The 26,296-nt window shown below is 48.6% G+C and overlaps 8 protein-coding genes across 8 annotated transcripts; 4 read left to right on the top strand and 4 right to left on the bottom strand.

The window, feature by feature from the left end:
• Positions 1–277: 277 nt before the first annotated feature.
• On the bottom strand, positions 278–809 carry HD556DRAFT_1436231 (uncharacterized protein; the record flags this gene model as incomplete). The annotated part of the gene is made up of 2 exons (XM_041305533.1): positions 278–612; positions 662–809. The coding sequence occupies 2 exons, from the start codon at positions 807–809 to the stop codon at positions 278–280; spliced, it is 483 nt and encodes a 160-aa protein (XP_041168160.1).
• A 545-nt stretch (positions 810–1,354) lies between these two features.
• On the top strand, positions 1,355–5,203 carry HD556DRAFT_56956 (uncharacterized protein). The gene is made up of 7 exons (XM_041310980.1): positions 1,355–1,487; positions 1,550–1,615; positions 1,670–1,842; positions 1,896–3,186; positions 3,261–3,651; positions 3,716–3,797; positions 3,855–5,203. Exons 1-7 carry the CDS (start codon positions 1,458–1,460, stop codon positions 4,978–4,980), a joined length of 3,159 nt encoding a protein of 1,052 aa, XP_041168159.1. The 5' UTR covers positions 1,355–1,457; the 3' UTR covers positions 4,981–5,203.
• Positions 5,204–8,965: 3,762 nt separating this feature from the next.
• Positions 8,966–10,737, top strand: HD556DRAFT_1428476 (WD40-repeat-containing domain protein; the record flags this gene model as incomplete). The annotated part of the gene is made up of 10 exons (XM_041304715.1): positions 8,966–9,081; positions 9,136–9,198; positions 9,273–9,274; positions 9,318–9,481; positions 9,529–9,611; positions 9,678–9,787; positions 9,841–10,004; positions 10,053–10,256; positions 10,316–10,361; positions 10,487–10,737. 10 exons carry the CDS (start codon positions 8,966–8,968, stop codon positions 10,735–10,737), a joined length of 1,203 nt encoding a protein of 400 aa, XP_041168158.1.
• Positions 10,738–11,675: 938 nt separating this feature from the next.
• On the bottom strand, positions 11,676–12,809 carry HD556DRAFT_56907 (uncharacterized protein). Its single transcript, XM_041310979.1, has one exon. It carries the CDS (start codon positions 12,377–12,379, stop codon positions 11,789–11,791), a length of 591 nt encoding a protein of 196 aa, XP_041168157.1. The 5' UTR covers positions 12,380–12,809; the 3' UTR covers positions 11,676–11,788.
• A 1,915-nt stretch (positions 12,810–14,724) lies between these two features.
• Positions 14,725–15,395, top strand: HD556DRAFT_56719 (uncharacterized protein). Its single transcript, XM_041310972.1, has 3 exons — positions 14,725–14,734; positions 14,788–15,021; positions 15,076–15,395. The coding sequence occupies exons 2-3, from the start codon at positions 14,889–14,891 to the stop codon at positions 15,294–15,296; spliced, it is 354 nt and encodes a 117-aa protein (XP_041168156.1). The 5' UTR covers positions 14,725–14,734; positions 14,788–14,888; the 3' UTR covers positions 15,297–15,395.
• A 2,016-nt stretch (positions 15,396–17,411) lies between these two features.
• On the bottom strand, positions 17,412–18,814 carry HD556DRAFT_1320835 (uncharacterized protein). The gene is made up of 3 exons (XM_041301320.1): positions 18,274–18,814; positions 18,054–18,209; positions 17,412–18,002 (listed from the first exon to the last, which is right to left on the bottom strand). Exons 1-3 carry the CDS (start codon positions 18,359–18,361, stop codon positions 17,659–17,661), a joined length of 588 nt encoding a protein of 195 aa, XP_041168155.1. The 5' UTR covers positions 18,362–18,814; the 3' UTR covers positions 17,412–17,658.
• Positions 18,815–20,792: 1,978 nt separating this feature from the next.
• Positions 20,793–23,406, top strand: HD556DRAFT_56386 (glycoside hydrolase family 5 protein). The gene is made up of 12 exons (XM_041310965.1): positions 20,793–21,106; positions 21,162–21,289; positions 21,343–21,600; positions 21,654–21,816; positions 21,868–21,984; positions 22,035–22,267; positions 22,317–22,536; positions 22,585–22,691; positions 22,750–22,857; positions 22,909–22,949; positions 22,998–23,116; positions 23,170–23,406. Exons 1-12 carry the CDS (start codon positions 20,970–20,972, stop codon positions 23,234–23,236), a joined length of 1,698 nt encoding a protein of 565 aa, XP_041168154.1. The 5' UTR covers positions 20,793–20,969; the 3' UTR covers positions 23,237–23,406.
• Positions 23,407–25,417: 2,011 nt separating this feature from the next.
• HD556DRAFT_1208272 (uncharacterized protein) lies at positions 25,418–25,832 on the bottom strand (the record flags this gene model as incomplete). The annotated part of the gene is made up of 2 exons (XM_041296517.1): positions 25,418–25,675; positions 25,725–25,832. Coding segments are annotated over 2 exons (366 nt in total), but the record flags the coding sequence as incomplete, so codon positions are not given.
• Between the last annotated feature and the right edge of the window lie 464 nt (positions 25,833–26,296).

Genomic DNA, 26,296 nt, shown 5'->3' with positions numbered 1-26,296 from the left:
AAAGAAAGGCAACTTACGAGCGGCCGAGCGAAGAGCCTATGCCGTATGTTGATGGTACATGAACTCAGCTGGTCGTACTACTCCACATATGTACGTGTCAGTCGAAGACTGTTTTGGTAGTGAGTTTCCCAAGCGACGATTATTGTAGGAGTGACTTACGAATGGTGGAGCTTGAAGGGTCGCCTGGTTCAGGCCCCGTGGCGAGTGATTGACGTTATGTATATATGATCAGAGTCCCATAGGAGATATTGGGATGCCCTGACGGTGGCGACGCTGTTTATGAAAGGAGGGACGTTCCCCCACACGTATTAGTTATCGCGGTACATAAAAGAGGGCGGAGATCGTCGGGCGTATGAAGGGAAAGTCCTTTGGTGAGCTGGATATGGCTGAACATTCCAGAATATGAAATGGTACTTGTTCCGCCCGAAAAGACTGAAGATATGAAAGTGACGATTTGAAGATAGACCATCTGGCTACTCACGAGTGGTGGAAGAGAAACGTGCGAGAGAGGAGGGGTACTAGGTTCCCCTTTGTCATTCGATGGCCATGCCTGGAGAGTGAAGAGAGCAAATGCAAAAGCGACGTGAGAAGTGATTGGGGGAGAGTAAAATGCTAGTGGGACGACGGTGATCAGTGACGGAGTACTGGACGACCATCATACGGATGAGCTTGGTACTGAAATTGACGGCCGAAATAAGAAGGATAGAGGATGGAATAGACGACGGGGAGAATCGGCCGGCGGCAAAGAGTGCTGTGGGAGTGAAGAAGAGAAGACCGGGCACTGTGCGGCACGGTGGTGCTTGGGACATTGAGCGAAATGACCGCGGGATGGCCTCGAGGCAGTCAGTTGGTTGAACGACAGGGGTGCTACCTGGAATGGATGGATGTCTGATGCGAGGCTGTGCAGTATTCGTTTAATTAAGGATCAAGTCGTCCGGGGAACCGGGATTGTAGGGTACAGGGTATTGAGATTGGGTTTGTTGTGGAGGAGATGAAAAGCATCGTGAAGAACATGAGGCGTACTTGTCAGTAACCTAACTTGGTATAAGTTTTGACTTGAGAAGAGAAGTCAACGAAGTTCACCTCTTGACTAGTACTTACCATAGAACGGATGACTCGGGTAAAGGCGGTCGTATGCAATTACAATGTTCAATTACTTGCAATGCAAATTTATATTCACTTTCAATTGGCTTACCGGGACACGTTGTCGAGGCACGGATACCCGGTACGATTGGAGGGGTCAAAACAAAAAAAAAATAACAACAATCATAAATTTTTTACGAAATGAAATATTTGATGGGCCTCGTGCTATTAACCGATCTCGTAAGCAAAACAGCCGGCATCAGACTTTTACGCCTGGGTTCCCCGTTCCAATCAAAGTCTTCTTATACTCTGATCAAGCACACCGCAACTTAACGTTTACTTGCCTCGTTGTTCCTCTGGACGTTCACCAGTCCATGCCGTCCATAGTCAACCTCAAGTTCAAGGTCATTCCACCCTTTTTTTAAATTCATGAAAGCGCTAACGCTAACGCTATTCCTGTGTATAGGGTAACAAGTCCTTTGTTGCTTTTAGCAACTTGAGCGACACCGAGTCACTCACAAAAACTTGGAAGGTACTTATCTTCATATCTAATCTCGTTTAATATTTTTACTAACCCCTTTCATAGGTATGCACCAAAGTCGCTTCATATCTCGAGCAGGGCCAACGCCTCGAGAATCTTTCTTGGCGACTTTGGCACTTGCAAAACCTAATGGTCGACACAGACAATGCAAAGTCCAAACGCGAATTCAAGAAGTTGTCAAAGAACATGGGTGACAAACTCGACAAAGAGAAGGGCCGGTATGTTTCCTTTCATTCATCCTACAGCCTCTTAAACTAATCCCTTTCCATAGTGCTATTGAATCTCTCGAGGCACCCGACTTCAAAAGAAACGCTTCAACTGACCTCATCCGTCAACGTGCAGTCGAACGCGAACGTTCCCGAGAGGCTTCCCAGAACGCCCGGCCCGGTACCATTAAGCGAATGCAGTTTACATTCAGTATCGACGCTCCCCCCGGCTCATTCCCTGCAACTTCATCTTCATCCTACACCTTCTCTGGCGAAGGCTCCACCCCCACCAAGCCAGACCTCAGACCTAGCGTTGAGTTCAGAGAGGGTCGCAGGCGCAGGAGAGGTGACGGATCCTCTGGCACTAACCATGCCTCTTCCGACTCCGCATCCAACCAGAACGGTGTTTCTTCCTCTACAACTAACGACTCATCTTACGAAAAATTCGCCGCTTCGTATGAAAAACTTCACTTCCCTCCCATCTTTAGTACTTCGTTCGGTCCAACCGCTATCCTCTACTCTACCCCCACCCTATCTAACCCCATGAGCTACGGGGAAGGTGTCAGCGGTGGCTGCGCAACTGGTTTTAGCATTTACCGTCCGACTATTGAACTTCCTCTAGACGAACTTTTAGGCGAGGAGTACGATGGTGAAGACGACCAAATGGCTGACGCCCCCATCGAGCAACTAGACGATACGAAGGAGGACGGCAACGAAGAAGGCGACGTCGTCATGCGGTACGACGAATATAATAGCGGCAACAGTAATAATGTCTCCACCCAACCCGAGGGCGAGTCCCTCCTTGGCGGGTCTGCAACAGCAGCTTCTGCTGAACAAGACGTTCTCATGAGCGATTCTCGTCAGCAGCAGCAACCTCAGCCATCTACTCCTGATCCGTTCCCGGTCCCGCAAGTTCCTTCTCACTCTCATACTCACGCTCAATCGCACCCGCGTACTCGTGGCAAGGACCGTTCCAGTAAGACGCCCACAAACCGTCCTGTACTAACTGTACAAACGTCTGCCACTAAGAAGACTGGTAAAGCTGGACGGCGTGCTTCTGGGGGCGTGAAGAGTCCCTCGTCTGCTGCTCCCTCAGCATCTGCTCTCAAGCACTCTGCTGCTGCGAGCGCGAAACATACTGCAACTGCGACAGTGCCTGCTTCCGCCACCGCAACAAGCCTCAATCCACTTCTCACCCTCGGAGGCGCTGCACCGGGTGGAGGAAAGGCAACACTTACTGCTCCCGGCGGCGTCAAGGCTGAGTGTAGCAATTGCGGCGCTACCCATACCCCTCTATGGAGAAGGGGTTTGAACGACGAATTGAATTGCAACGCTTGCGGTCTTTATTGTAAATTGGTGAGTGTTATTTTATCTAAATACGTCGTATGGACTTTGCTGAGCGGACATCTCGTTTCTCTTCTCTCTGGTAGCATAAACGTCCGCGTCCAAAGTCCATGCGTGCTAGTCATGGGGAAGGACGACGCGGTGGTGCGTCGTCTTTGGCTTCTGCGTTGTCCACGTTGTCCTCGGTTGCAGCGCCACCGCATTCTTCTTCTTCTGCGACGCCGGTCGTGGAGGTGGTGAGTCCCGGTGTGAGTGCGGCAGCTGCAAGTGCAAGTGCTATTGCGAGTGTGAGTCCAAGTGCAGGTATCAGCGGGAGTTCAAATATCGCTACCGCAAGTTCAGCCAAGGGTGCTGGTGTAAGTTCGAGTTCGAGTGCAGGCCCAAGTGTCACTGCGACTACAACTGTGACTGTCATTGCGACTGCTACTGCGGGCATGGGATTAGGTTCAGGCAGGGGCGAAGTCGTAGAAATCATTGGTAAGTCCGATGCCCTTTCAAGTGGGCTTTTGAGAGGGGATATATATTAACTCCGTGTCTACAGGCAGCGCCCAGTGCTACAACTGTCACACGACTGCAACCCCTTTGTGGAGGAAGGACGATGAAGGCAAGACCGTTTGCAACGCGTAAGTTCTCATTTGTTGTTCCTTCTATATTCGTACCAATCTCTTATATACATGCAGATGCGGCCTCTACTACAAGCTTCACGGCTCTGCTCGTCCCATTAGTATGAAATCCGATATTATTCGGAAGCGCTCTCGACACGACGCTCGTGCACAGCGCTCCTCCCTCACTGAGCCCCCAAGCGCTTCTAACACGCCAGGCACTCCCTCCGAAACTCCTTCTCAAACTCAGACGCCCTCTGCGTCTCCAGGCGTTTCACGCCGCCCTACGCCTTCGCCTTCGCCAATTCTAGCACCAGACAGTACCACTCAACCTGTTGCCTCGCACAACATGAGTGCGGGGATGGGAGCAGGCGCAGGAATGGTGGGTACGGGTATGGGAGGCAGCAGCGAGTTGATGGGTGCGCTGGGTGACACCTATGCGGTGTATAACCCCTTCCCTGGGCCATACCACCCAGACTATCTTAGCCAAAACTGGGTGCCGCCCAGTATGGCTGGCGTCAGTAGTGGCACAAACGAGGCGTTACCATTTTCTGGAGTCGACAGTATCGACGGGGAAGTGGGTTCTAACGCGTCTTCATCTAACGCGTCTCCAAATACCAATGGTGCCGGCAACATTTCTAATAACAACGCCAATCCCACTGCGAACGCCAACTCGAACTCTAATACGACTGGGCGTACTGCCAAGCGCCGTCGTATGAGCACTGACAGCGTGTCAGAGCCGCCTAGTAGCGCGGTTTCTTACTCCTCTTATGGAGGAGACAGTTTCAGAACGGGTTCTGGTGCGACAAGCGCAGGTACTTCTTCGTCTTCGCGACGCAGCAGCATGGACTTCCCATTCTTCAGCCCTTATACTGTATTCCGAGGGAACGGTAACAACGCGTTCTGGCACCACTCTAGCAACGGTGGCGGTGCTGAACGCAGCCCGCAATTCGTGCACCCTCCAATGTTACCTGAAGCTGCTGGAATCTCTGATGGACACGCGCATGGACATGGGCGTGGTGGGCATGGACACGGGATGGATTTCCTGCACCCGCCAATGATGCTTCCGCAGGAGGAAGAGAGTCTTTTCGCGACCTATTTGCATCCCCCGATGATTCTTCCGCAGGAGGGTGAGCAGGTACAGCATGGGTATGAGTATGGACAGGGGGAGTACTACGAGACGGGGAACATGCAGCAGTACTAGACAGTTGGATGTCGCAACATTCTACGTCTTGCGCTCGGTTTGTCTCGAACGTCTTTTTCCTGTCCTCTCGTCCATCGCATCATATCCTGCATCGACATCGACATCGCATTCCTCATCTGACGCACGACTTTGAACGCACTGACACGATTTCACGCCATTTCACGACAATTTTTCCCGTCTTGTCTGTTTCTCCCTTTGCAAATGTAGAGTTCACGCATCGCATGGCTTCTCTTTGCTCGTTGGCCTTGGTGTCATCTTTTTCATTGTCCTTTGCGCAATCTTTTTATCTCGTCATCTCTGTTTACCCATTCTGGCACGCTCGCTCAAGGCATTCGCGCAGCTTAGACTCATAGAGTCATACCAATTTCACGCAATTCATCTCCATTGTGTATCGGTGCTTTTTCTACTGTAATCGACTCTATACGCGGGTCTCGTTAGCTCTGTTCATGCCTTGGGATAAGGGTTCACCAGTGAATCCGTTTCATTGTATCACGTACTTTCCTTCCTTGTACTCCTCCATTTCCTTACGTTCCTTTCTTTTACCCGCTCCATTGTACTTCTTCACCCTCATCCCTACCCTCTATCGTGAATATTGCTACTGCGCATGTCACTCTTCCAAACCTACCAGGTCTCTTTTCCCTCACGTCTATCCGTGTATATTTTGGAAGATGATTCCTCGTCATTTAGCTCAGTCGTTTGTATTCTCATTTACAACATACGTACATAACATCGCGAAGGGCTTCGCGGATCAAGTCCCCCAATGGAGATGGTTATATCTATCTACTGGTTTTAGTTTGAGCGCAGGATTAAGAGTGAAATGGGCGGTAAACTTGACAGTTGCCTCTATCGCTGTGTGGAGTTGGTGGTCTAGACGGGCTTATCATCTCAGGTACGCTAGTCCTGTTCAAAGTTTCTCTAACAGTGCAATAGCTTGAAGTGGCGAATCAATACGGCACACGTTTATCCTTTCTCATTCCAGGGGTAAACCAAATTCAGAATACACGAGTTGCCTTCCGCCGACACGCTAAGACTTGATGAAACTGAAAAGAGTATGTACGACCAACTGCGTATGGGGGAACGCCCACGCTTCTGGTTGTATTCATCACGGAGGTGACGGTCAAACGTCAAACATTGAGCCTCGCAACATGGGATCGGTCCGAACGATTGGAGATTGGACAAATACAAGTGTTGGCCAACGCTCAACATTCTCTGCCCCTGTCCAAGTACTAGGCGGGGATCTCAAGAACAAGAATGGCGACATCCCCCGGGTAGAATTTTGATCGTTGGAGTGCCGATATCATGCGTACCTCACATCTTGTCGTATTGGATGAAGTTGGTAGTCAAGAACATTCTATCTATCTATCCATCAGGGATTTTTCTTTGGAAGTTGGACGAGAAGCGTGAGCCGGGTAAGGACAAGCTGGCTCTTGATTGATCCCGGGCAATAGCACATGATGATCTATTCGATGATGATCGCAGACAAGAAGAAACCTCAAAACCAGGCGACCCCTCCATAACGACTTCCTCGTAACCGCAGCGAACTGTATTCCAATACATTCGGAGATGGAGAAGATGATGTATGATGGGTTCGGAAAGTTCCTGTTCGTAAAATCCCTGGATAGTCGAGTATTTTACGTCGACAGGTGGACATTAATATTGGTTCCATTTTACAGGCCTCAACGACTTGCAGAATTGAGTAATGGTCGAGTGCCTTCTCGCCGAGCACGACCCTGGGACCATTACGCAGAGATCACTAATTTAAAGTTTAGGCCAAGAATGCACACAAAGGAAATGAATATCATGCCTCATGTGAACCCGTAAGTATTTGCCGAAGGCAAGATCCAATCAGACACCACCGTTGACGTCGATCGTATGTTCTTTTCTTTTCTGAATTTCAACGTCTGGTAGCGCCCCAAGACGCCGTTATCAATTTCTTCATTCGCGGCAGGCGTTGAGATCTCTGGGAGGGGAAAGACAAATTGAGAATTTGCAGAGGAGTTGACTTATTATCGTACCAGAAATGCGATCACCTTCTTTGAGGTTATAGATAACTGAAATGAAGACCAGATCGGAACTCGAGACATTCACGTGCGATAAATATGTGCGAAGGGGGAGAAGAAGTGCGGGCATGCATTGGTATTTTCAACGAGGCGGCATTAGTATTTTGAATTTTCAGTGTCAAGTGACAGCTGCGATGTCTGGATGAAAGGATGAAGAGATCTAGGTCCGTTCGTAGTGGTATTGACATCGCGTCGAGCGCAGAAGTTACGAATAAACTTCTGTAAAACTTTGAACAAATCGAGGAGCATTCCAAGCTGCTGGTCCGCAGCTCTTTTCTGCCGCAACAGATCACTACCAGGCAATCCGATAGAAAGATCAGTTAAGCTCTTTCAAGGCATCAAGTTCGCCTTTACTAGCCCGACCTGGAGAGAGCGATAACAGCGCCGATATTGATCTGCGATTGATGTATCAAGATTCAGATTTCCTCCATGACACAATGAGCTGCTCCTTGCGATCCTGATAAAAACTAACCATGCAACCATGTGCTAAGATCAGGACTTTCCTTGGATACGCGGGACACGGCTCTCGCTGTGCCTGAAAGAAAACCGAAGAGGTGAAGATCAAACACGGACCGAGCACACTTGAGGATCTTTGGTCGCCGAAGCACAAGGGTCCGAGAGCCGTACAGGAAGACCGGGTAAGAATACCGACGCTATTGCAATAGATATCATTGTAGTCATTCGATATGTTGTCTCTTACCGAACCATCAGAATGCTCGCGTCTCGCCGCTCGTGCTAAGCGGACGGTAATTGCAGAACCAATACTGGTTCAATTCTTTTCTGAAATGGCTTCTGAGTTGCCGTCATCAATTTCCGCTGTCTATCATTACAAGCGTGGATATCACTGGGGAGGGGAAATACATATCGAGAAGGTGCAGAAGCCAGAGTAGAGTATTCTCGTGCCAGAGATGTGACTACCTTCTCCGAGGTAGATAACTAAAATGAAATCGGAGCTCAAGATAATCACGTGCATACATTTCAAATTTCAAGGACGCGGTGGGTGGGGTGATGAGATGGGGGTCCCTTTGCAGTCGACATTGTGCCCCGCCAGTACTAGGACAAGCACGAAGTAGTTAATCGCATTCACAAGGCTCTGGTGTCCTTTTGTAACACCAGAGAAATTTGAACCAATCGAAGAGTATCGCAAGCTGCTGATTCACGAGTCAGCCTTGCATGGGCAGTGCGTTCGAAAAATTGGGCATTTCACTTACAACGTTTTGAAGCGTTAACAAGTCCTCTAGTACTTCAATCTCAACCTGGCCTAGGATGATCAGGGCAGCACCGATGGATCTGCGGTCGATGGATCGAGATTGACACTATAATGTCCTGTTCCTTCCGATCCTTGAGGACATGTGTCACAGGTATCAGCATGTTTCTTGGATGTGGACGTCGTCTATACCGAAAATGAGAATTGGCTGAAAATCAGTAGTGAGTCGGGATCGAAGTACATAGATATATCGAAGAAGACTCAAATAATGCTAGTTCGCCTTCATAGCCTAATGGTGGAAAGACTATCATTCCTCCTGCGAGTTCGCTTGAGTCGATTGGCCATCATCGTGGGTGTTTAAGGATGAGGGATGATTTCAACTTCGTCGCTCATATACACCGGCAGCAGTGCCTCGACTCGATGGCGCAGGGATTAGCATGGATGGTGAACTTCAGTCTTCACCTAGGATAGATCATAGCATTGGTTGATACTTTCTGACATCCGTGTTTGTGAAGCAATTCGAACGTCATCCAATTGCTTGAGCCATTGATTTGACGACAATAATCAAGTTGGCATTTATGCTGGGCAGCGCAAGTCACTATAGCTGCTATGTAGTAGTTGGAGCAAAGTTGAGGCGACACAATTATGTAACGTTGCCAACCTTACAAGGCAAACCCCATGACTTACTACTAGTACTAGTCGCGGCTCAGCAAATGAGATGGAGTGGAAACCTGCTCAGTTTGACGTCTCAGGTTACCCTCCAGATCTTGTTCTAACAAACAATCTGGACGTGGATCCTGATTTCGTAGACAACTTCGCTCGTTGTGCCAGGTGGTACGCTTTTCCGTCAGCCACTTTGAGCACCATTCAAATGTCGAAACACTGAAGGTGTGCAGATGGATCCAGCTTCCTCGTCCAGTGCGAAAACCGGTCGTTTCAACTCTTCAATATGTAAGCACCGTTGTTTTCCAAGTCATCTACAATCTCAGATATAGAAATTCTCAAGTCCAAACGTTCAAAGTCAGTCGTGTTGTGCATGATTTAGCTTTTTTTACCAAATCAACTTGAAGGCACACAGCTCTCCGCTCACCATAAGCGCACATTCTCGCAGTCCTCAGCGGTCGTTAATTTTGCTTGGTATCCTGGGGCATCATCCAATAACGCTCCAGCTTACTGTTTCGTCGCTTCTGTGCGTGATTGTCCAGTGAAGCTTCTGGATGCTTCAGATGGAAGGGTAGTGTTCATATACATTTTCGTCAGACTGTTGATTGACCTTGCCAGCTGAGGGCCTCATACCCGATCATCGATCATCGCGAGAGGTTCATCGCTCCTCATAGTCTCGCATTCAACTTGACAGCTGACAAGTGAGCCTGCCATTCAAGTTCCATTTATATTTGATAGTAATCACCATGTGCATCACGCACACCAAGACTATACTGTGGTTTCGAAGATGCCATCGAGATCTTCGACATACAACAACCTGGAGAGGGCGATCGGCTCCCGACCACGCCTTCTAAGAAAAGCAAGGATGGCCTCAAAGGTAAGATGCGATGTTTACTACTCGTATAGATTTTGATCTGATTTCCGAGTCAGGCATCATATCTAGCATAGCTTTCTCCTCTTCTTATGACTATTACGCGATCGGCAGCCTAACGCCTTCCTCACAAGCGATGGATAATATTGCATTGTATTCGGAGTCAAGCCAAGCAGCTATCATGCCTGTAGGAGGCGCAGATTCTCATTCCGGAGTCACGCAGGCATGTCGCCTTAAGAATTAGTAGTAAAGCTGATCTTATTCCTCGCAGCTAAAGTTCAACCCCACAAAACCGCACATTCTATATGCTGCATTTCGTCGACACGATGCTATATATGCATGGGATCTTCGCAGCGATACATCTGTACCTGTAAAAGTCTTCAAGGCAGCCCCTGGTCCTCGCAAAACCCGGACTAATCAAAAAATCGAATTCGACATAGATTACGCTGGAAGATGGTTAAGCGTCGGTGATCAGGTACTTCAATTTCTCAGATCTCTGTCATTCAGGCTTTCTGGCTAACAACCTGGTTGTAGGATGGATGTGTTTCGGTGTTTGACCTTGAAGATTCGGACGAACTGGGTTCTGAACAGTCGCCAGTGATTTCGTCACAGAACATCGCCCCAAAGACGACTTTCAACGCACACGGAGGCAAGTATATCAAACATCCCTATTCATCCCTTTATAACTAATGTTTACGACCGAAGATGTAATTGGCTGCGTGGCATTTCATCCCCTACGCTCTAATCTCCTGTCAATATCGGGCTCACGCCATTTTGATGAGGATATGAGGGAGGGTGATTCTAATAGCTCCGACGAGGATTCAACAGACCAGGAGTCGGATTCTGAGAGCCAGAATATTATCGCAGTGTCAACGCGCCGACCACTTCCATATGTCAAGGACTCTTCTTTGAAGCTGTGGTCATTCGAACCCACGCGGACTGTACAACACGCTTGATTTGATACTTGTTTCGAGGCGCGCGAATACCATTGGACTGGTTTATAGCTCAGTCCCGGTCGTCCGCCGAACAAAGGCGAGATTTCGGTCGGCTTCTGCTTTTGCTAACAGTCGTAAACGATGTCAAAGACATTAATGTAAGAACTTATCGCACCCACTGTACAACACATGTATTCTGACTGGTCTAGAGGAATTACGAATCATGACATGCATTGTTACACAAGGTCTTTTGTACCACGCAGTGATCTTGACGCGTTCACTTGGGGGAGACAGCAGAATGCTAATTTTTATTTCTATTTCGACCTCGAGTTATTCATGACAGTAGTATATCTTGTAGCGATAGAATGTCATAAACATATATTATTATTTCAAGGAATAGCTAGGTTTGTGTCGCAAGTTTATCCTGTAGATTCTATGGGAAAGTTTGGTCGCTACGAGCCTCAAGGGCACTGGCATCTAGGATCTCAATCGAAGTGACAAGGACAGACCAGGCCAAGGAGTGACCGGTAAAAATGTTTGTACGTTTCTTTGATGCAGCAGGCGCTGCAATCCAGCCGAATCATCCAAAGGATGTATGATGAATTTGCAAGATCTAAGAGGTGATTGAGATCGGGAAAATTTGTGGCGAGTGAATTGCTGCAAGTGATTTTGATAAGCAAGGGCGCAACGTTGTCCTTATCACGAAGTGATGTGATTGCACATCCGGATGCTCCGAAGTCTCTTGCAAACGGTGCAGCAGGGGTCTACGGGCAGGGACTACACATTCAGGGTCTCCACGGCGGTTTCCACAGCTGTCAGCATGCAGACAAGATTCCACGATGTTCATACCTTAGCATCACTATCATTGTACTTTGCTTGCCTTACTCTATGCCCACTGTCCCCTGCTCCAACGACACGCTGTAAAGGCTCACTCGCATCCTGGATACATCATAGCGCGAGCCATGAAACAGGTCAAATCACGGAGCGGGTCAAAGTCAGCAAGGAAAGTATAGACAACGCGACATCACCTAGCACGATGTGGCATATACACTTGTGCGACCAGCGGAAGCAGTTACAGGCACCAGTGCATGGTTAAATTACGTCTTGGTAAAACACACCAATTGATGATGCAGCGGCTGAAGAACTGTTGACAGAGTTTGGGACATGGCATCGTGTTGATCTCTGAGCTCGAACCATGCTGATCCAAGTCGTTCCCCACTGTTTGCAGTATGTGAACGTGTCGATCCTTGTTCGAGCAAGAGCCATGCTGATCCACGTCGTTGCCAACTTGCCCATCGTTCGCAGAGAGTAAGTGTGTCAATCCTCGTTCGAGCAAGAGCCATGCTGATCCAAGTTGTTTCCCGCCGTTCGCAGTATGCAAGTGTGTTGGTCCTTGTTCGAGGTGAAGCCATGCTGATCCAAGTCTTTGCCCACCGTTTGCAGGAAGTGAGTCTGTCGATCCTGGTTCGAGCAAGAGTGATGCTGCTCCAAGTCGTTGCCTACCGTTCGTAGGAAGTGAGTGTATTGACCCTCTTTCGAGTAAGACCCATGCTGATCCAAATCTTTGCTCACTGTTAGCAGTCCGTGAGTGTATTGACCCTCTTTCAAGCTGTAGCCATGCTGATCCAAGTCTTTGCCCACTGTTCGCAGTCTGTGAGTGCATCAATCCTCATTCGAGTTCGAGCCATGCTGATCCAAGTCACTACCCACCGTTCACAGGAAGTGAGTGTGTCGATCCTGATCCAAATGATTGCCCACCATTCGCAGGGTATGAGTGTGTCAATCATCGTTCGAGCTCAAACAATGCTGATCAATGTCGTTGCCCCCCATTCGCAAACTGTGAGCGTGCCGATCCTCATCCAAACTCGAGCTGCACTGATCCAAGTCATTGCTCACTGTTTGCAGCCCGTGATTGTGTTAATCCCTCATCGAGCGCGAGCCTTCCTGAATCAAGTTATTGCCCCCGTCCGTTGATAGTAGGACGTGAGCGCATTGCTCTTTTGCTGAGTTTAAGTATTCCCGACCAAAGAAATTGATGATCTATTTGCAGGAGATCAGAACATTGAACCTCTATCGACCTTGAGCGACCGACCGAAGAAATCGTCGATCCGTTGACAACTTGTGAGTAAGTAGGAGATTGTTGGGATGCATGATATTTCGACTGCGTAGGAGACCAACGACAGACACAGCAGGAGGCGACGGACTCAAAGGGGGCCAATGACGAGTGATCCGTCAGATTTCGCAGGTTGCCCTCTACGATACCGTGTCTTTGTCACACCACGTCGCACAACTGGGCCAGCAGTTTACTCCGGCTATCGACATCCTTGGCTTCTCTTGGTGTTCGGCATTCCCGAGTCAGCCGCATCCTGACAGAGGCCAAAGTGCTCGTATGATAAACCGAAAAATGCTTGCTTTTTGCCCGGTACTGGTGGTAGTACCGTTTGCCATTTGGATGCACTCATGGAGGTAGTAGCTTGAAGAAAGGGGTATGCTTAGAAGCGGTTGGGAGAGCTCCAGTTGGAGATCACCGAGGAGCAAAGAATCCAATGACTATTTCCACACTGCCTAGAGGAGAACTCTCATCCTGAGGTAGGCTCCTGAGTGACACCTCGATGCTATAATCCACAGTAGTACGAGAAGAATGAGCAACAAATGCGTCTCTGAACCGCAGTATCAAGTCACGGTTAACGCATCATAATCCTGGACGAAACTTACTCTGAAGGCGCTGTCCACGGTGTCTTTTCACGCGCAACAAATGGGAAAGTCAATAGACGTTTAGTGCCAACAAGGACGTCTGCACTGCGGCCGTGGCGCAGTACTCGTCAGCTTTCTCACATATATCAAGCTGACTAATGACACTAGCACTATCTGAATGAGGCATTATGTCCCTGTAGTTTGAAACCGTATTATCTCTTTCAAACTTCGACTTGAGGAGCGAGAGCAGCGAGCTAAAAGTACTGTTCTATTCATCTGTATCTCGCCTCTGTTCTTGAATCCGACATAGGTGAGTCTTATACCCTCGTCCTCCTGCCGTACACTAGAGTTATCCAACTAAAGCCCTTCAGACGCGTCGAGTTTCAAAGTCATCGGCATTCGTTTGCGCCCGGCTCTTCTTCATCTTCTGTTTATATCCCGCATTTCTTCGTCAGCGTAGATTGTAATTTCTGAGTCCATCCACGTCTGACTCCTAGTTGCAACTTTTTCTTTTGGCAACATATGGTTCAAACAGCGCTATGTTACGCTCCTTATGTTTAGTCCACCCTTTCCCCTCTCCCTCTCCCTCACCAGAACACCCTCCCAGGCTTTGCCCCGCTTTTTACTATTCGTGCATGTTGTCATGAATTGAAATCGAATATGTCAGACCAGAGACCAATTGTCTTGGGGCGTGTGCATGAGGTGCAGGAGCTATAAAGTGTCAGTTTTGCCAACGTCACCAGAAGTGATATAAAGCTTAAGGACGACCCCCGGTGAAGTTCTGCTCCTTCGTATGCTCCTAGACTGACGATTCCCCATGTAATTCCCCCATGCATAGTGTATATACCGGTACCAAGTCTCTCGCGAGCACCCCCACGACTCTGTCACACCACCCTGTACCAACACCCTTTCCAACTTGTTTACACGGAGTCGCCCGTGTTTCTCATTGGTTTCAGTCCGGACATGCCATGGAGTTCGCTAGCTGGCTTGTTTAGAATTGTCATCTAAAGGCCCGACCGGATTTTGGAGTATCAACAAAATGCTCATGACGGTCTCAAAACGAGCGATTCCCGTTTCTGAAACGGGCACGTGTGTCTGATCCTCCCCGCCGACTGTATCTCATTGTTTGAGTGGCTGCGATGCTGACAGTATACATTCATCACAATCACTTCCTGGTAGAACGGGGAAGATGTGAGTGCCATCTGCGTTAACCCCACATGGCACGAGCATTTGAATGGTCGAACGTGAGCTGGAATTGCTATACCATGTCTAATGGATAAAGTCGAGTTTGATTTGAAGGAGCTGAAGGCTAGCTAATTGTCAGGTATGAGTGACCCTCACTTCGTTGTTTAGAGTGGAGGCTCAACACATTCTCAGAAACGGGCCTGATCATGAACGTCAGTTTCTTTTGATGCCAAATACTCGGACATTGCTCCATTCGTTGGCCTGCAACCTCGGTCCTCTACGGAAATTCGGTAATGCTCCCTCGTTCCCAAATTCATACTACGCTTTTCAAAGACATCACGATGGATATGACTGTTTTACTGATTCAACATGGTACTTTTGCAAAACCATACCACAGGAGAAGCCAGATCACGCTTCCTTACTCCTGTACGCATCTTTCCTCTAACTGCTCGGAGCGCTGAATATTTAAATATCCATCAGATCTTCAATCGCGCGGTAACCCAGTTTGGTACTTCTGTCCAGAACAGTTCAGAGTTCATGCACGGCATTACAACAAGACGCAGGATTGTATATCATTTTGGGACATCTGGCGCCCCACGGCCGTTTACGTGGAGGCCAAACTGCAAATCGGAAGTGATGAAAATCGTTTGAATGCCGTTGCCCTAGTGATGACGGAATGTGACGGTCAGGCATTCCTTTAACATAGGAGTTCTCATCATGTTGTCGAACCCACAGCTTGCGACTGGAGCAACATGCAAGTCAATATTTTTATGTCGATCTACAGCATGCTCTGCGACAGAAGCAGTTCTTCATTTTTGATGGCAGTACCAAGCCATACAAGTTATCGATAGGTGCTGTTCGAGGAAGTCGCTTCCGTGTAGCGGGAGGACTTGCACTTGATGGTTTCTCGTCAAAACTCACTGCGCGTCCTTTCATCCATGGTCTATGCCCGAGACTATATTCAACTTGCCGTTATCACGAGCTTGAAGGTGTTTCATTATCAATCGCTGCCTGCATCCAGAGATTGGAAAAGGAAGAGTTTAGATGGCTGCGACTCTAATCAAGCGCCCAAGTCGACTGAGGAGGCGTTGGAAAAGTCCCAGGCTGCGGAGATCCAGGTATAATTTTGGTCAGATTTTTTGATTTTCCCTACAAGCTAACCTATCAATAGTGCAGAAGCGGTACCGATTGTCTCGACACACTTCTGATTGATGCCTGGGATCACGGCGAGGTTACGGAAGTGTAACGTTCATGGCCCTTTGCAGTAGCTGGAAACGCCTTCAACGGTTGAGCTCGAATTACTGAATCGTTCTTCCAAGCTGGGTAAGCTACAATGCAAATGCATCGTTGGCACGACTACTATCAAAATAGCGTTACGACTGAATTGCACGAGTCTGAGACTCGTCATGCTCACGTCCCGGCGCCATTGTTGACAAGCAGTCAGGGTATTCTGACAGAGGCTGCAACATATAACGGCAGGTTCCATGTGTATCGCGTTAATATTGATCGTGTTGAGTGAATTTCGCCATTCCCCGAACTTCACACCGCCTCGACCCCAGACCACATGCAGCTTGCCCGTCACGCATATAAGGCTTAGTCGATTCCCTTCTCGGCCAAGTCCAATATTGCCATTTTTATCGGTGATTTAAGTTCAGGAGTCTCTTTGCTCTTGCCAGCTTTGCCTCAAGCTAACCTCGAGCTTCAAACCTTCAGATAAGTCATAAATGTTGCTGTATCTCACAAAGCGTCATATAGAAGACGAAGTACAAATCTCCGTTATGTCACATCCGAGTCGGTCGGCAACCTGAGGTAACCGTGACGAACCTCGCTCTAGGCGGTCCATGGCCAGGCCTGTTTAGGGTCCAAGAGCGAAACTGTCGTTCGTCATGTCAAGGGTAAAACGCTCGACGCAAGGGGTATAGACTGGTCACGGTAAATTGTCAAGGATTTTCCCCTTACGGCCCCATTATATGACGCGCAGCTGTCCCCCATTGTCAAAAGCTAATCTGCCACATTGTATTTAGTCTCAGGGGATACTACACGATACTTTCGGATTCCATGACTACACCAACCATCCCCTTCGAGGTCACACCTGCACGGTGCAAGGTACGTCAATCGACTTTATACTGACTTAATCCTCACAAAGTGCAGGACACGCGCCAGCTACATAGCTTTGACTTCCCTACCACGCTCCCGGATGTGTCTTATCCTACGGTTCCTACCCATTCGCAGAAACCTAGACCACTGTTGTTCTGGTTCGGTTATCCCATCGACTTTGGGAAGCTCGAAGCCTTCGTGAAAGAACAGAGCCCTCTCTACCCTGATCTCTCTCACGATCGCACTCGCAGCGAGGGGATCGATCACGCCTGGAATCGCATCTTCATTATCGGCGTCATCCGCAAGATCTTCGGGGAGTCGACCCGACTGACGCCCGTGTATGGCCGCAAGGAGGGAAAGCCGATTATAGTGATGTCTTTCTACTGCAACTTTGACCCAGGGAGAGTGGTGCATGAGAATGAGAAAGCGTTTGCGCTTAAGTTCACTAGTTTGGAAGGGGAACCGAGATGGTATCTTGACTGGCGCCGCAATCCAGTTCCTGATCCCCTGGATGTCTAGGTGCGTCAAGGTGAATCGTTATCCTTGCCGACGGTTGACTTTACTTGGATGTATTCTACCCAGAAACCCACTATATGACGTTCATGTCTCACGTTCACCGTGAATGACTACCAAGTAGGTTCCAGGCTATAGCGCTAGGTACTAGCATGTATGATAAGAGTTGGTCACAATGAATTTGATGTATTTTGAGATAGCGTGCTAGCGCGCGAATAACTTATATATTGCATTTTTGTTGCGCGATACCAGTTAATAGGGCATACGATCTCAACAACTAGAAAATCGATCACTACAAGAGCCAACTACGTAGGATAGGGTGAACTGTGGAGTACATATTTCGAAGGAGTGTGTTTATGTAAATGAAATGTCCGGTCGATTGCCTACAATAATTTTGACCGCCCATGAAATCGGGAACATAAGGGAATAGTCCATAATGAACTGAGGGAGAAATTAGTAGAGTATCATGACGCCCCCAATCAATGCAGCTCCCACAGCCACACTAATGGCTGTGACCTGGTTCCTGATGCCGGACCATCCCGGGTGTGGAACGCCATTCGTGGAAGGTCCGAATGTCTGCGCAAACTGAGAGAGAGGGTTGGGTACCCCACTAACGGTAACTGTTGGGGCTGAAGCGGGGCTTGGGTTGCTCCCTGTGGCATTGGCGTCTACAACTGAGAAACGAGAGGAAACAGAGTAGGTAACGCCAGCGGTGGAGTTGATACAAATAAGAAAATAGTCGTCGCCTGCTGGTACATCTTGGAGAACAACATTGAGGCTACTCATAGTAACCGGCACTGTTTAAAACGGTCAAAGTTGCCCTGGGTAGAACTAGTATGAAAGCTTACGTTCTTTTGCTACAAAATAGATCCCACCTCGACTAAGCCGGGTTATCTCAATATCGAAGGTGTCAAAGCCATCCTGCAAGCCAAGCGTCCATGAGACCGGATAAGGGGAACCGTTTTTCCAGGATGTAGATGATCCAGGCTGGTTCACTATAAAATCTGACGCCCAGTCCGGTTTTCTGTGAGTACCGATCGCGGTGACGAGAAGCCTGGTAACACTCACATGCATCAACCGAGATAAGTGATGAGAGCAATAACACTAAAATGAATGCAACAGATTGCCAAGAGCGAAGTAAACCTAAGAGAAGCATCTGATTTTGATTGTAGCTGGCGGCGGGTGGACGAACTGGGCGAGGTACTGAACGAGTGCGGTAAGAGTGCGGAGTAACGAGGACAGAAGGTTGACGGAAGGGGTTATCCGTATGCTTGGTGTTGGCCTCATGTCACCATTATTAATAGTCACGCACCAGATCGACCACAATTAGGAGCATAACTACGCCCAGATAATATCTCTTAATATCGATCGTATATACCTACGAACCAGCTACGTCAGTTTAGAGATTCCGGGAGTTGCTCAGAGCATGTTGCACGTAACGGCACCTCGGCCAGTTTCAAAGAGCGATGCGGCAACACACTCGGCACTGCGATGGGCTCAACTGAAGCGATTGGCGGTGTGAATTCACCGTCCCCATGAACTGGCATGTGAGTTCGCATCAAGCTGGAGGCCTAGAGCTGAACGTGAACGCTGAGGCCGAGGCCTGGGGGGTATCTGAGTAACGTTAAAGGTCCGACTGGACTGTCACATATACGGGGATCAGGGGTTTATTGTTTCCCACGATGATATCAGCTGCAGGCCCATCATATGTACCATCGCATTGGCACCCTGCCACCAAGTAAACCACCTGCCCACTCTTTACCAAACCACTTGTTGGCAGATATCCGGTTCGCCATATTTCATCATCTCTGTTGCCACCTTCAAATCCTTTGTTTCGTTATCCTCAGGAACATGGCGCTGCGAGCCTTGTGAGCGGTGTTAGTGGTGCACAATAACCCAGCTTCAAGCGCTACAGATTCCAGAACAAGCTTCCTAGCGACGTACCCTGCTTCTCCACCCATCAAGAAGGCTGCAGTTAAAAGTGAGTCTGAATAGCCCTGATTCACCCAAATTCACGTACAATTCTTCAAATTTACGGCAACCGACACTGGTGAATCTGAAAACCTCTGGGCCCAATGTGAATCTACATCGTAAATGTCAGACCATCCGAAATTTGTCGTCCACTAATATTATTTCGTTGCAGACACCAGCATACCAGTGCGCAGGCACCGGCATGAAGTTACATGCAGTATCTTGCAAGGTACTATCTCAAGCCGTTGATCGCGGTCCGATGACCTCGCGATGCGTGAGGATCAAAGAAGCATTGGCCAGGTCGGAGTACCTTGATGTGTCGCATGGTCTGGATCGCACTTCGTGCCTACAATCGACAACCGAATGTTCCTGCAGCTCCGGCGCTTTGCCATGAGCTGCTGACCTGGCGTAAATCTCAGTGCCATTCATTGCGTCCTGCTTACCCCCTGTGGCTGGCTCATCTGAGTTTCCGCTAACTGACTCTGACACTCTCCACCGGCTCCACCCGCGTAATTCCGATAAGCCTCCCTCTATAAATTCTCCTATACCATTTCATGCTTCTTGTGTATCACCATTCACTTTCAAAGTGCTCCTTCATGGCTTGCATAGTTGAACATGCCCACGCGTTTTGAATCAAGACTAGAACTCAACTTGATCCCTTCCTAAATCATCAAAGGCCAAGGGGCGAGGTGGATGTCCAAGCGTACTACGGCCGTACGATTTATATATGGAGCATAACATACTCGATCCATGGGAAAATTGAAGGGTGAATTTTCATGTATGAACACGCACCTATAGAGAAATCGATGGGATTGGATGATAAATCGATAGCGCATCGCGAAGTTTCACTGGCAAGGGAGGCTCAGGCTCCCGAATTGTTCGGCGTCAAAGGGAACCAGGCTCAGTCATGATGCATGAGCGCTTGAGTTGCCAATGTGAGAATTCTATCTTCTGAATGTTCCGAGTCACTGACATAAAGCCTGACACATGTTGGTAGCACAGGAAGACCAGTATTTTGCAGAGCAACGTTCAATGCTATGCACAACTCGAACGTTGAAAACCCTGACGCGGCGGCCTGTCACAGGATTTGATTTAGAGACGTTAAATGGTTCTGTTAATTTACCGCCGACATGGCCAATTGCGTAAGAACAAAAAGCTAGAACGGCACGAGAACCAAACTTATGTAACTATTCCCCTCTTTCATAATTGCTCTGTGCATAATACGCTGACACACAATACTCCGTCTTGGAGTGCGATGATCAAGAATTTGTGGTCGATTAATGTCAAGCTGCTGCACGAAACACATGAATGCAGTTTGCGACGGTACATCAGATCAACACCTGTGTGTTACTGTCCAATCACGCTCTACGTTCTGATTCATTTTCAATTGTTACGGCATTCCATCGACGGATGAATGGATTTAGGTTAGCGCTGTACCACCTGGAAGACGACCGACTCGGAGTCTTTGGTGTATGCGCAATCATACCATGTCGCGTCCATGTACTCACTGTTCCCCCCAGCACATCAGGAACCTGTATTCTACTCATTGTTACTCACCACAGCAAACGTTCGACAGCCCTCCTTCACCCGAAGAATCTATCCATGCGTCATGGTCGTGCTGGAAGAATCTGATTGACGCCAAAGTGGAAGCGAACAGGCTCATCATTTCTGCGCTCGTAACGCGTATGCCGTGTTGTGCCATACGCAACCCACCTTGCGAATAATGTTATAAACTTAAGTTCGGGTGAGTAGTAGCTCCCTGCTACCTCCGTTCATCCTGAGCAGCAGTTGCCATGCGCCTCTTTCTATTCTTTTGGCTTGTAACTTCCATCTATTCATGTTTGGCTGCAGCTCCCCCAAGGGCGATCGCCAAGAGAGGTAGCAGCTCATTCGTGAGCTCTAGTTCAGCTGGATTTTCTGTCAACGGAAGGTAACAGCGATTTTTTTCATGCGTATACGATATGTGCAAACGCATTGCATCATAGTTCACTTAGATTCGTTGGCACCAACTTGTACTGGCTGCCGACGTTGGATTCGAACGATGATATATGGAATATGCTGAAAAACATTTCTGATACCGGTATCAAGGTCATTAGGATTTGGGCATTTAACGGTTCGTTCATCGTCTGTATACCTAGGTTTGCGATTCAGCGTCCTGATTAACAGATGTGGACACCATTCCTGAGAATGGAACGTGGTTTCAGTTGGTACAGAACGGTACTACCACAATCAACGACGGACCAAATGGACTACAGAAACTTGATACTGTGATCCAAATGGCAGAACAACAAGGGCTATACGTCATAATGTCACTAACGAATAATTGGTATCCATTTGTTAACTCGACAGCAACAAGCACTCCATCACCCGATGTGCTTGCGACTGTCACTTCTCCGCCGCGTAATACTCTTTCAAACGACTATGGTAAGTCAGCACCGCATTTGATGTTAATCTTGTAAAAATCGACGTTCTTTCAGGTGGTATGGATCTATATGTCAACCAGTTCGGACTTCAGAACCACGACGCATTCTACACGAACAACGAAATATTGACCGCCTTCCAGAATTACACCAAGCAGATCGTATCACGCTATCTCAACAGCCCTGCTGTATTTAGCTGGGAGCTTGCGAATGACGCTAGGTAAATCACTCCATGTATCCACTCTAGAACATGTCCCTCATCATGTGTCAGATGCAACGGGACCTTGCCCACTAGTCCAACATGTACAACACAAACAATCACACAGTGGCACGCTCAGATGGCTGCATTCATCGCGTCCATTGATTCCAACCACATTGTCTCTGCTGGGTAAGTATCATACAATACCGCTTTAGGGTCGTGGTTCTAATTTTACGTAGAACATCTGGATTTCAATGCACAGATTGTCCGAAGTTGTATCCCATTACACCAACAGCTTCGCCTACGCCCTCTCCCGCACCTGGCAAGAAGCGCAACAAAGTCACTCCTTTGACAAAAGAGCAGGTCATAAGGCAGCGCGCTGAGTCGAGACGCCAAAACAGGGCAGCCGCTAAGCGTGCAGGCACCTTGAAGGAAGACGGCGTAAGGATAAGGGGTCGTTGGGTATCTACAGGTATTTCTGTCTATGTCATCGAAATGTGATGTTTCTTATCATTTTTCAGCAACGCGAGAAGTCTCCAGCTCGATCGGCCCCACGACGGATGGTTCAACTGGCGTCGACAGCCAGGACATCCTTAACATCCCCAACATAGGCTTCGGTTCCTTCCAAGTATTTCCCGACCAGAACTCGTACGCTCCCGATGATCCAAACCTTAGCCCCGTCCAAAACAAGATCCAGTCGAGTCTTACGTGGATCCAGCAATCGGCTCAGTCTGCTGCTGCGTGGGTTGAAGTCTAGCCCAGCCGATTATTAACTTACGTTTCTTCCAGCGTTGGGAAGCCTGTTGTCCTCAATGGATTCGGTCTCGTTACCCAATCCAATCTGAACGACTTCGTCCCCTTCAACATGACTTATGCTCCTTACGCATCCGATACAGGTAATATTGTCGTAGTTCGACGGTCGACGACCATATACTGATGTTCTTGTTTCTACAGCGGTCGTCACTGCGAGGTCAGGTTTTGCCGGTAGCAAGCGACAGAGCTCATCATCAGACTACGCCGATGACAGTGACCAAGAATCAGGTTACAGCTCGTTTTTGCAGAGTGCGTGAATACAAAAGTGACAATGTTCGATCATACTGAGCTTTATTGCAGTGGGCAACAGCGCTGGATTAGCAGGCGTCATGCAATACCAGGTCAATACTTCCTTTCGTTGTGATGCATTTGATTGACGCTCGTTATAGTGGGGCTCAACCGGCGTTACCCAAACAAGCAGTACCATCCAGTTAGACGAGTTAGACACAACCAACTCCCCAGCATCAGGGGCGACACTAGTTGCTTCGCCTAACGATGGTTACTCCATGTACGTGCTACATTATGGCATCAATAGACACCCTGGCTCACTGAACGTTATAGTGCTAATAACCCAGCCATTCAACAAATCCTGCAGCAGGGCGCGCAGGCAATGGCTCAGAATTCATGAGGATTGTTGATTCTTCTTCGGTTCCTTTTCTCCAGAGACGCTGTTTTTATATATATCATGATTCTCAAGAGTTATACGTGGCACAGACAATGGTAGAGCGGGACCGTATGTTTCCCGCATTTGATACGTGCGTCGGGGCAGGTTCCATACCTTCCTGAATTCGGACCATTTCAGATACTGTGTTGGTAGTACATGCTAAGTACGTTTATGAAGTGTTGTAATATAGTGGGTGAATCAACAAACGAGAGCCATAGCCATAGTTTGTGCGCGTAATAAATTTGAGTTAATATCTATCGAGGGACTGCAGTAAGTTGGTACCAGCCCGAATTGACGGAAAAATTAAGTCTTGGTCAATGTAGCATAATAATCCTGGAGACTAGACGTGACTTCCGGATACTTGTTTGGCCTCTTCAGCTTCTCCATCACCAGACCGACATGCTTGCGAATCTCCCTAGTGTCGGCTGCTGAAATATCTTTCTGTTCCGCGCACTTGATAATAGCCGGGAAAGCGGCGATGCTTTCGACTTCATGATAAAGCTTCAAGTCCAATGCAGCCTGCCAGGCTGACTTGACAAGGGACGGGAACTGGTCGGCTGTAACTGCCTCAAACGTAGTTTCAGCCGCGTCTGGATTCGAAGAACGAACTCGCCCGAATATTGCAGCGAGATGGAAGGGGGCGGGCGACTCGGAGTTCTCCTCGAGGTTGTTTAAGATGTAAATGCAGTGTCCGATATGTCGATCGGTAACTAGGCGTTTACACCACTCCGTGTTAGAAGTAAGAGTCATGATGAGCCGTAGGTAAGCATCATCTCGCCAATAGTTGAAGTTGACATCGAGTTCGTCATCTTCGTGACGATCAGCAGGACGAACAGGACAAATGGAGGTTAGAAGAGCAGGGGAAAATTCGGTGAGGAGTTTCTGGCGTATATTCTCGTCCTGTATGGCATCAAGGTCGGCGAGTGCCAGTCGAGAGTCCGAAACAGCACGTAAAGCTGCGTAGCGAAGGCGACGAGGGCTGGATGATTCCATGGCGGATATGAGCGCGCTTAGGTAAGCAGATTCTCGAGTACCGAGTCCCTTCATAGCGCTCAGCACTAATAAAGCATCTCCCATTGCTGTGGGATCCTGGGAGCAGGACGCGAGGTAGTCGACCAGCCAATCGAAATCAGCTGCCGTACGACGATCGTTGGTCCACGTGAATTGACCACGCCAAATGATGGAGTCGTGATCTGGATGGACGAATCCGTCCCCAGCAGCAGCAATCATCATGCGCAATGCAGTGCGTGCGTCTGCCCGACATTTTCCCCTCTCCCGGCCGGACAACTTGAACCTTGGCAGTTGGCAGGCAAAGGCCTTGCACTGGTCAAAGCTTCGTGGAAGAATGACGCTGCGCCACGGATGCCAAATTTTCGACTGCTGGGAAGCAGTTCGGGTATTGGAATCATCTCCAATTGGCAGAACACTCAGACATAAATGGTTCAAAGCTCGCCCACAGGAGACCGCTCTATCTTCTGTTGAGGGCCGGAGTCGCCCTTCAGCGTCGAAACAGGCTAAAAATGTATCTCGAAGCCGCTGACAGTAAGACACGATGTCTGAGTTCGGTGGCCATGTAATGGTAGGAATGAGTGATGCTGCGCTTGTAATGTCGTCTGGATCTGTGGATGTTGCAAGAACCCAGCATATGGCAGATTCTGTTCCGATGTCGCTGCCAGTGGAGGGCTTGACACTGAATAGTCGTTGTAGGAGTCTCGAGATGGATGCTCTGATGCCGCGGATGCAAGAGCGAAGGCTTGCGCCCAGTGTGCGTAGGTCGTTGTCGTTCTTTTTAATGACCATGCTTGCTGCCCACATGAAGGCACCAGTCATGCGAAATACGAAAGTAGCTGGCGTTTGGAAGGGACAATCTGGTGATAAAAGGGATGCAAAGAGGGTGCACCAATGGAACAGGCAACCGAGCACCGTGGTCGCAATGATGATGGATGTGATGGTCCGCTGTTGCGTCCACACGTACGCGGAGAGGGAAATGCCGAATAGCAATAATGAAATTTCCAAAAGGACCGGAAACGTTTGCAGCACAGCATCCAAATGCCACGCTTTGAGGCTGTCAAATTTTTGTTGTCTGTTCTTGCCCTGCTCCTCGAGGGATCCACACCCGAACCGTTTAAGCTTGTAGATGCGGAGCCATTGTTTGCCCAAAACAGCGCCGAATGCTGCAAGAAGGCTGAATGAAAGGCTGGCATAAGCTAGTGTCTGAAACCATATTTGCCCGTTGGAATATGCAGGTGGTACGGGAAGCGGATAAGTATCTGTGATAGGGGTTCCATGGCTGTTCATTACCATCAGCGTGATGATTTGCGTCAATAAAGCATCTGTGGTAGTAGCGTCGCTAGGCTCCATAGTGGCGATGAACGCCGTATTCACTGCGGAAAATAGGCCAGACTAAAGACTAGTCATCACCATGTTGTTAACGCACGAGTTTACGACTTACAAAGATCAAGACGATATCCATGTCACCACCATATTGCTCCAAAAACTCGTCGTCGTGTTGTGATGCGACCTTTTGATATACCGTCCAGAATCTCGATCGCTCATCCTTTGCTCCCTTTCCCACAATGTTGGAACTTCGAAGAGTGTTGAGGATTTGCTGCAATAATCTAAGCAAGTTTTCAGCACGAGCACCGGAGAGTACAGGTCAAATTACTTACTGCTCAGATGACTTATCGCTAAGAGAGTCAGAGAGTCCAATTGCATCACTATCGAGCGTGGACTGGGCACTTGGCGGGGTGAACGTTGCATGCCGTGCAGCAAGGGACTCAGATGATAGACTTCGAGCTCTAAGTTCAATTTCAGATGTGTTACAGGTATGTGGAACGTGGACACTTACGGTCGATATGTGCTATCTGCTTGAGGATAACGCATGTCATTTGGTTCTCTGTATCTCGGTCAGCTGTAGCGACATCGTGGAAGCAGGTGAACCATACTGAAAGTAAGCGGCCCTACGGACGCTCTTGTCAGGAACGAAAGCACTAGTGTCCATTGAATGACGACGGAAATTGTTGC

This window comes from Suillus plorans, assembly GCF_016647745.1.
Source record: "Suillus plorans strain S12 chromosome Unknown HD556scaffold_1, whole genome shotgun sequence".
Taxonomy (NCBI): Eukaryota; Fungi; Basidiomycota; class Agaricomycetes; order Boletales; family Suillaceae; genus Suillus; species Suillus plorans.
Note: the sequence above shows the minus strand (reverse complement) of the source record. Positions and strands in the feature narration are given on the sequence as shown.

Bases quoted from the DNA above. Each gene is read 5' to 3' on its own strand.
- HD556DRAFT_1320835 (XM_041301320.1), bottom strand. From the start codon at position 18,361: ATGCTTCTCTTAGGTTTACTTCGCTCTTGGCAATCTGTTGCATTCATT. The intron at 18,210-18,273 runs GTGAGTGTTACC...ACTGGGCGTCAG, and splicing joins ACTTATCTCGGTTGATGCAT to ATTTTATAGTGAACCAGCCT. The intron at 18,003-18,053 runs GTAAGCTTTCAT...CGTTTTAAACAG, and splicing joins CTATTTTGTAGCAAAAGAAC to TGCCGGTTACTATGAGTAGC.
- HD556DRAFT_56907 (XM_041310979.1), bottom strand. From the start codon at position 12,379: ATGCACTCACAGACTGCGAACAGTGGGCAAAGACTTGGATCAGCATGG.
- HD556DRAFT_56956 (XM_041310980.1), top strand. From the start codon at position 1,458: ATGCCGTCCATAGTCAACCTCAAGTTCAAG. The intron at 1,616-1,669 runs GTACTTATCTTC...CCCCTTTCATAG, and splicing joins CACTCACAAAAACTTGGAAG to GTATGCACCAAAGTCGCTTC. The intron at 3,187-3,260 runs GTGAGTGTTATT...TCTCTCTGGTAG, and splicing joins GCGGTCTTTATTGTAAATTG to CATAAACGTCCGCGTCCAAA.
- HD556DRAFT_56719 (XM_041310972.1), top strand. From the start codon at position 14,889: ATGCTCCCTCGTTCCCAAATTCATACTACGCTTTTCAAAGACATCACG. The intron at 15,022-15,075 runs GTACGCATCTTT...AATATCCATCAG, and splicing joins GATCACGCTTCCTTACTCCT to ATCTTCAATCGCGCGGTAAC.
- HD556DRAFT_56386 (XM_041310965.1), top strand. From the start codon at position 20,970: ATGCGCCTCTTTCTATTCTTTTGGCTTGTAACTTCCATCTATTCATGT. The intron at 21,107-21,161 runs GTAACAGCGATT...ATTGCATCATAG, and splicing joins GGATTTTCTGTCAACGGAAG to TTCACTTAGATTCGTTGGCA. The intron at 21,985-22,034 runs GTAAGTATCATA...AATTTTACGTAG, and splicing joins AACCACATTGTCTCTGCTGG to AACATCTGGATTTCAATGCA.